Source organism: Ictalurus punctatus, chromosome 2 (genome assembly GCF_001660625.3).
Source record: "Ictalurus punctatus breed USDA103 chromosome 2, Coco_2.0, whole genome shotgun sequence".
In the NCBI taxonomy this organism is placed as follows: Eukaryota; Metazoa; Chordata; class Actinopteri; order Siluriformes; family Ictaluridae; genus Ictalurus; species Ictalurus punctatus.
Window position 1 is genome coordinate 2,137,702 of NC_030417.2, and position 8,920 is coordinate 2,146,621.

General features: G+C 47.5%; 2 protein-coding genes across 3 annotated transcripts in view; both read left to right on the plus strand.

Annotated features, from left to right (window-relative positions):
• Positions 1-8,920, plus strand: part of LOC128629437 (peptidyl-prolyl cis-trans isomerase-like 4) — a 30,946-nt gene that overhangs the window by 4,517 nt on the left and 17,509 nt on the right. The window lies entirely within an intron of this gene.
• The window catches only part of LOC108261247 (E3 ubiquitin/ISG15 ligase TRIM25), a 17,273-nt gene continuing 12,229 nt past the window's right edge, over positions 3,877-8,920 (plus strand). The window contains exons 1-3 of one of the 2 annotated variants that reach the window (XM_053677568.1): positions 3,877-4,861; positions 5,738-5,956; positions 6,074-8,915. In XM_053677568.1, the coding sequence (XP_053533543.1) occupies positions 4,262-4,861; positions 5,738-5,956; positions 6,074-6,679 (1,425 nt within the window). In that variant the 5' untranslated portion in view covers positions 3,877-4,261 and the 3' untranslated portion in view covers positions 6,680-8,915. Of the gene's footprint in view, positions 4,862-5,737; positions 5,957-6,073; positions 8,916-8,920 lie in introns of those variants that run through there. The other variant, XM_053677577.1, reaches the window with a different exon arrangement.

Here is an 8,920-nt window from a genome sequence, read left to right on the forward strand (position 1 = left end):
GGGCCTTGAACTTACAGGCGCCGCTGGGTACTAACAGGAGGACTCGATCCCCCGGGCTGGAATTCTCGGGGCTGCGCCGGGCGGTTGTATACCCTTCGTTGCTCCTCCTGTGCGGCGCGCATGTGCTCCCGGACTATTGGAGCTACCCGATCGAACTTCGCTTGCATCTCCTGCACATATTTGACAACTGAGCGGAAGGGGGACAGTTGCTCTTCCCAGGCTTCGCAGGACACGTCCAATAGTTCCTGCAGGCGCCGTCCGAACAGGAGCTCAAAGGGGGTGAAGCCCATGGACGCCTGCGAAAAGCATGAAGAGGAGGAGGAAGTCCCAATTCCTCCCCTCCTCGTCCACCACCCGGCGCAGCATCCGTTTAAGCGTCTGGTTGAATCGCTCGACCGGCCCGTTGTTTTGTGGGTGGTAGACCAATGTCGACACAGTCGACACATAACGGACATTACATTGGACAGAAAAGGCGTACCTTGGTCGGTCAGCACGTCCTTTGGGATCCCCACCCGACTGAACAGGAGTACCAGCTCCCTGGCGATGTTGTGGGAGGTGGCTTTGCACAGCGGCACCGCCTCGGGGAACCGGTTGGCGTAGTCGACAACGACCAGGATGCACTCATGGCCCTGGGCAGACTTGGGAAGGGGGCCCACGAGGTCCTTGCCCACTCGCTCGAAGGGGACGCCGATAATGGGCAGAGGGATAAGGGGCATCAGCGGGGGCCTCCGTGGGGCAGTGCGCTGGCACTGCACGCATTGCTGGCAGAAGGCCCGGACCTCCGCGTCCATCCCGGGCCACACAAAGCGATCCCTCAGCTTCTCCAGGATGTTTCGTGGCCCCAGGTGGCCGCTGAGGGGATGGGTATGAGCCAGATGCATTACTGTTTGAGTCTTTGGTTTGGGCACCACCAGTAGGTCCAAAGGCTCCCCGTGGCGGCAGGCCCACTGATAGAGGAGACCGCTCCGGACGAGAAAGTACGAGGTAGGGAATCTCAGGTCAGGGCTCTGGTCGACTCCCTCTATCACTCGCACCTGGGCCCAGCAGTGCTTCAGGCGGTCATCCTCCTTCTGCTCCTGTCCAAACTTCCCCTCCCAGTTCACCTGGTAAAAGACAGAAGATAAGAGGATTAGTGTGTTGGGGGGCCATACCTTCCTGGTGGAGTCTCCATCGTCCTGGGCCAGGTAGGCCTGCCGGGCCAGGGTCCTCTTCGTGCATCACTGCGACCTGCCAGACTCGATCGCCGGGCCCATCGGGAATCCTGGCTAGTCCCTTCCAAGAAGCAGGGGCACCGGTAGCTCGGGGATCACGCCCACCTGGAGGGACCAGACCCCGGCTTCGCCCCGGATCTGGACCTCGGCTGTGGGAACTTCCTGGGTGTCCCCATGGACGCAGGTTACAGTGAGAACCCCCCCCCCCCCCCCCCCCCGGGGCAACGTCCTTTGGGTAGAATGGAGGGCCGGGCGAGGGTTACCATGCTCCCGGTGTCCAGCAGGGCGGTTACCGGGCTCCCCTCGACCCACACAGTCATGGTGGGGCCCTCTGGCGGCTGTTGTAAATGGAGGGTGCAGCCCGCTAACCATGGCTTTGGAAGCGGCCGGGCAGGTTCCATCTCTGTCTCCGTGGGCATGGGCTCGTCCACGGGGGTTACACATACGGTTGATCTCTGGCGAGTCCTCCAGGTGCCGGGACGGGGTTGGCGGTCGGGCCAAGGGCCAGGGGCACTAAAGGGCATGTCGGGGAGCCGCTGTTCACCTTGGTCGAACTCAAGGGTGGCCATGGTTCGCTCAAGGGCGGTTAGGAGCTCCTGGGGTGTTTTCGGTGCTTGCGCCCCACGGCCTGGCGTTCTGTGCGGGGTAATGCCCTCAGGAAACGGTCTGTGGCCACTTTTTCCGCCACCTCCGTGGTGGTATGCTGGTCCAGCCGGAGGCACCTTTTGGTTATCCGAACGAGGGTGTTCAGCTGTCCACGTGGTCGGGCCCCCGGTCGATAAGCCCAGCGATGGAACTCTGTCACTGCCTGGTAGGGGGTTCGCCCACACCATGCCAGGACTCCCTCCTTCATCGCCCTGTAGTCGGCAGCCTCCTCCGGCTCGAGGGCATAGTAGGCCATGCGTGCCTCTCCCGTGAGCAGTGTGCCGAGGGCGCGAGGCCAGTCATCCTGATCCCATCCCTCTCGGCAGGCAATACCCTCGAAGGCCTCGAGGTACGCCTCGAGATCTTCTTCAGGGGCGAGGGGGGGAAGCAGGCGGCGGATCTCGCGTCTCGGGTCGGGGAGGGGTATGGAGGCAGCGGGGGTCTCGGTCCTCAGGTCAGTCAGCGTCTGGGTTGCGACCTGAAGGCTTTCGGCGAGCTGCTGTGTCACTGCTTGCTGCTGAATGCTAGTCTCCAGCAGGTGTTTCAGTGCGGGGTCCATGTTTTTTTTTTTTTTTCCTCTCTCTCTCGTTTATTTTTGGCTGTTGTTGTTGTTGTAGGCGAATCTGTACTCTATGCCTGCATCCTCCACCAGTGTAAGGGAATTAGCCTGGGGAAGGGTGGAGCACAGACCCACAAGAGACAGGTTTCAGTCAATAAGGGGGTTTTATTTGTCTGTGTGGGAGATGTCTGTAGTGAGGAGGCAAGTGTGTGTGAGTGTGAGGGGTTTTGTGGGGGTGTGACTGGCGTTGTGATGTTCTCGAGGGCGTGTTGGGGTTCCCAAGAGGTGTGTGTGGGTTTCCCGTGCCGTCATCCACCGTCGAACGTGATCTCACCATCCGGCTGTCCGCTCCGTGCCAGCGCAGCAGTAGGGGAAGGAGCGACTTTCTTATGCGCGCCGGCTGTCGGTCCATCGCGACAGTGCATACACACCAGCATATACCTCTCTTGTGGAATCAATGCAGTGTCAGCCAGCTCATTAACTGTAAATAAGTGTGAATGCACTTCATGTCATACTTGTGGCCCATCATGCACTTTTCTCATTTACCTTGCACTCTCATTCATGTGGTGTACATTTTAGTTCAGAATGCAGTCCGACATTTGAAATGCTACTGCTGTTTATATTCCAGTTTAATTTAGTTTGTACTTTCATTAATGTATATACGTAAACAACCGTATAGTTCTGTGTAGACAACTATAACTAAGTGTGCTGTTTTCCATAAAGAACTGTATTCTCTGATTCTGTTTTCTTCTCTAACTCCTTGAGGTGTAGATCAGTTTGTTAATTTGAGAGTTATGATATGTGAAAGATTGTAAGTATTGTATGATGTGAGTAGCTCTCAGCCACTTTCATTTTTTTTTTTAAATAGCTCTCAATTGAAAAAAGCTTGGAGACCCCTGTTTTAGAGTAATAGGTTAATGAGAATAAGAAATTTAACAGGTTTTCTAGTTAAACTGTTGTTTGTTTATAACACGTCAACTTTAAGAGATGAGACCAGGAGCACGGCTTTTCCTCTCTACATCAATATTTCAGCTCTTTTAAGGGGAAAGTAGCTTTACAGGGTCGCCGGTTGACGTCACGACACATGGCACAAAACTGATTTTATTTAATAGCTGAATATTCTGGCTTTGTGAAACCTACTTCAATCAAATGAAATGAAATTGTTTTAATTAATGGCATATTTTTCCCCCCGGGTTATGGAAGTATAATAGTCCCAAATGTCTTCAGGGCAAAATGGCATGTTGAATTACAAAAAATTTTATAAAAACTTATCGCAATAAAAATACTTGAATTTTTCTGTCCAGCAATTTGACACAAATATAAAAAAAAAAAACAGCAATATCAGTGCTTGAATTAGTTTCCTCTGCAATTCATTGGGTTTGTATATTTTGATTGAAAACAAAATTTTCGAGGAATTTGGAATTCAGAACATGTAAGTGAGAAGGCACCTGTAGTGAGCCCCTGAGCATTTTATCTTTTAATTGTACTTTTCAGGCAACCTGAATCTTTTCGAAAACATCTGCTGCCCTCCTTTTCAATCACTCGGTCTACAACTATAACCAGAAAGGACTCATGGCTTCTGAAAGACTACGGAAACCTAAATCTTCACCGAGCACGACGAGTCATGGCAACAAGCCACCACTGGATTTGGAAAATCTCCGCAACACTCTAGCGGAGCTACCATCGCAGTTCAGGTGAAAGCAGCTATTGACTCGGCTCTGGCCCCAGTTGTTGCGTCTTTTGAGAGTTTTAAATCGGGCATTGAACTCAGAGTTCGGTGCAGTCTCTTTCTGTCTCTCTCTGTCTCTCTCTCTCTCTCTCTCTCTCTCTGTGTGAGTTCAGTAAAATGGCAGAGGCCAGTATTTCATTAGATCAGCTTTCAGTGGATCGGTTAAGCTGTCCAGTTTGTCTGGATCTACTGAAGGATCCGGTGACGATCCCCTGTGGTCACAGTTTCTGTAAGGTGTGTATTAATGACTGCTGGGATCAGGAAGATGAGAGCGGAGTATATCGCCGTCCTCAGTGCAGAGACACTTTCACACCAAGGCCTGTTCTACGCAGAAATAACATGCTGGCTGAAGTGGTGGAGAAAGTGAAGAAGACTGAAGTCCAAGCTGCTTCTCCTGCTCACTGTTACGCTGGACCTGGAGATGTGGAGTGTGATTTCTGCACCGGGAGAAAACACAAAGCCGTCAAGTCCTGTCTGATGTGTCTGGCCTCCTTTTGTGAAACTCATCTGAAACCTCATTATGAAGTTCCTGGTTTGAAAAAGCACAAGTTGGTCGAAGCCTCTGAAAATCTAGAAGAGAAGATCTGCTCTGAGCATGATAAAGTGCTGGACATCAACTGTCGTACTGACCAAAGCTTCATCTGTTATCTGTGTACGATGCATAAACACAGAGGACACAATACTGTAGGAGCTAAAGCAGAGAGAACTGAAAAACAGGTGAGAAATGGAAGTCTAATCTATTCAGGCAATTTATATTTCTAATCTAATGGGGCTGAAGGTTTTCACGTCAAGCAGGAGACACACCTCATTTCACTTTTTTTTTTTTTTTTTAAATCATTTGGTTTCCATCTTTAAACTGACTCATAAGTTTTTTTTTTCAGTTTAGGCTCTAACTATAACAACTCAGTAATGAATGTAATAACTTTGATAATGCTGAGTTCTGATTTTCACCACTGTAATTAAAATAAAGAAATCACAGACCCCCTGGTTATGCTTCACAGACAGTTCCCTGAACCCAACATTGAGAACCACTGCACTAGCTAGCTTTAGATCACACGTCAGCTACCCAGTGGAGAGGGTGAAGGTGAATACACTCGGAGGAGACCACTGATTCTTCCACATACAATACATTAGCTCACTGACCCTCATGATTGGTTAGTGTCACTCTGATTGACAGAGGAGAGAGCAAAGCAGTAACTCTGCCCACTCCCACCCAGAGAGCAGGGTAAATTATGTCTGATTGGTGGATCATCGGGATTCTAACTCATGATCTCCTATTAATAAAGCGAGCTGACTTTGTCTTAATATTTAAAAAATACATAAAGTAATGCATTTTTGTAGTAGGTGTTATTTGTGATGTAATCCACTGGTTCCCATCAACACTCCAGGAATTCTAAAATACTTTTGAGTGTTTTCCTTCTCAACCACACCTGCACTGATATAAAAAGAGTCTAGTTTTAAGCAGATTGTATTAGATGAGTTAAAGCAGTGAAAACAGATAAATATGCAGGACAGTATTGTATTGTATGACCTCTGGAGCTCTTAAAATTTCCATGTTTTAATTCCTGAAGAACTAAATAAATTTGTATTTAGAGATGGTCAACCAGTGAGACGATCTTTACTGAGATGATCAGCTCCATGGAGAAAAGGCGCTCGGAGGTGACGGAGCTGATCAGAGCTCAGGAGAAGGCTGAACTGAGTCGAGCTGAACGACTCCTGGAGCAACTGGAGCAGGAGATCGCTGATCTTCAGAGGAGAGTCACTGAGCTGGAGCAGCTTTCACACACAGACGATCACATACATTTCCTCCAGGTAATACTCACTGTCTGATCTATATATACACACACATACACGTCTGTCTGTGTACTCACACTTGTATATTTCTGCACCTTTCTCCTTCTTCCTGATGTATTTTCTTTGTCTCTATAGAGTTTCCAGTCTCTCCGTGTCTCTTCTGGACGTGAGGTCTCATCCAGCATCACTGTCAATCAACATCTCTCATTTGATGAAGTGAGGAAATCTCTCTATTATCTGAAAAAGAGACTCGAGGAATTCTGCCAGAAGGAATTCATCAAAATCCCTGAACACGGTGAGAGAAATTGTCCTGCTGGGAAATCTTTACTTTCTCTGCAGCACAGTAAAGAGAGACATCAAATTTCCCCAAAACACACAGACTTTCAAATTTCAAATGATTACATGAGGGGATTACTCGATGTGCTTCGGATGTTTTCCTCAGGTACGCTGGTTTCCTCCCCCAGTCCAATGACATGCACTGTAGGCTGGTTGACATTTCCAAATTTCCCCATAGTGTGTAAATCTGAGTGCAATTATACCACACAATGGATTGGCACCCTGTCCAGTGTGGAAAATACTGTCAAATGTGTCTCCACGGGTTCTGTCCACCCGGGTCCAGTTCAGAGTTTGAGGTGTGCTCACCACATTAGTCAGCAGAGAGCAGAGCTTGTCATTATCACAGGAAGTAAGATCTGTTTTAGACAAAGGGGCCATAGAATATGTACCCCTTTCTCTGAGTGAGAGAGGTTTTTACAGTCGCTATTTCCTAATCCGCAAAAAAGATGGGGGAGTATGCAGCCAATTTTAGATCTGCGTCATCTGAACCGTACTCTTCGGACATAGAGGTTCAAGATGTTGACGCTCAAACTTATCGTTTCACAGATTTGAGGACTGTTTTGTGATGATAGATCTAAAAGACGTATATTTCCACATAGAAATATTGCCCAGTCACAGGAAGTTCCTGAGGTTCACGTTTGGAGGTAACTTGTACCAATATCGGGTTCTTCCCTTCGACCTAGCTTTATCCCCTCACACCTTCACAAAGTGCATGGATGCCGCTCTGGTTCCTTTGCGACTCCAGGGCATCCGTGTTCTAAAATAACTGGACGACTGGTTAATTCTAGCGCGTTCCATGGAGTTGGCAATTCAACATCGAGATGTTTTTCTCACACACATGAGAAGCTGGGGGCTCAGGTTGAACCCCAAGAAAAGTATGCTTTCTCCAGTGCAGAGGATGACTTTTCTAGGGGTTATATGGGTTTCACTACGATGAGGGCATATCTATCCCCAACACACATAGGGTCAATCCTATCAACATTGCGCAAGATAAAGCTGGGTCTGGGCATCCCCTCCAGTTTCTACGAGAGACTGTTGGGGCTTATGAAAGCTGCAAGCCAACGTCATACCATTGGGCCTATTGCACATGAGACCATTTCAATGGTGGCTGACAAGTTGGGGGTTTCCTCCAACAACAAATAATGTTTCTGAATAAAAGTATTAGACTAAACACATGCTATAATAACTGGTGTGTGTTTTGTTAGTATTATTATTATTTCAAATTAGTTTTTTTAGGTTTCCAGTTCATAATAATATTATTAGACTGGTGTTCTCGTGTGTCACAGCTACCAAATTTATAATGTAATCTCAGATTTTTTAAAAAATAAATAAACATAATGTATTGTGTTACTGTGTTTGTAATTCTTTATATTATCTGTCTACTGAATTCATCCTTTACAGCAATACATCAACTGCATGATATTATTAAATGATTACGTTTTTCCTCAAATGTTTTTCCAGTGAAGGTTTTATTTTATTCTGTTTTTTATTATTATTCATGAACCAGGCTTAATAATGTCCTTAACAAGAAACGACTATAGCTACCGGTTTAGCATTATTGTCATATCGCAGAAAACCATTGACTACATTTCCCACCATGCACTGCAGCCTACAAACATGGCCGCCATGGACTGCACTTCCCACACACACGTTCACCTTCTCCGGAATTCTAATCACACACACCTGTTGTCAGTCTCACACTCACTCACTCCACAGTATATAAGAGACTTTTTGAACGCCACGACTTTACCTAGTATTGAGTTTTCACACCTTACCAAGCGTTTGTACCCGTTTCCTCATTTTGTTTTTTATTCATTGATCTTGCTTCTTGTTCTTGGTTGATGTTTCTTGCTTTGCCTAATTTATGCCTGTTCGCCAATCGGCTGACCCTTTGCCTGTTATTTTGATCATGCTATTGTCTTGTGATTTGGATTTGTCTGCCTGTCTCTCTCTAAATAAACTTTTATCTGCGTCCGTCCTAACCTTCTTTATGTGGATTACGTGACAGAATACTAGGCCTAACCATGGATGCAGCAGGAAGACAGAGGAGACATCATGCCAAGGTAGTAAGGAACACCCTACTGAGACTAAACTCGATTAAGCTTCCTCAATGGGTAGCCCCGGATCCACCAGAGCCATATGATGGATTTTTTGGCTACCCTGAGTATTTTCTCTTTGACTCCCAATTGCATATTTTGTGCCTACACCTGACCAGAAGCAGTGGCTAGGGTTCATACTGCTTGAGACGGATGACCCAGGGAAAACAGCCCCAAGCTCATGTCTGCTCCTCAGCTCCTCAAGAAACCTGCTCCTGGTCGGACAGTGCCTGAATTTGAATCTGAGTGGCCGTGAAGACATTTTTCCCAGAGGGCCAGGACCGCCGGGGGGGTGTATTTCCAACGGGGAGGAGGGACTATGCCTAGTATTGAGTTTTCTCACCTTACCAAGCGTTTGTACCCGTTTCCTCATTTTGTTTTATGTTCATTGATCTTGCTTCTTCTTCCTGGTTGATGATTCTTGCCTTGCCTAGTTTATGCCTGTTTTCCAATTGCTTGACCCTTGGCCTGTTATTTTGACCATGCTATTGTCTCATGATTCGGATGCGTCTGCCTGTCTCTCTCTAAATAAACTGTCATATGCATTTGC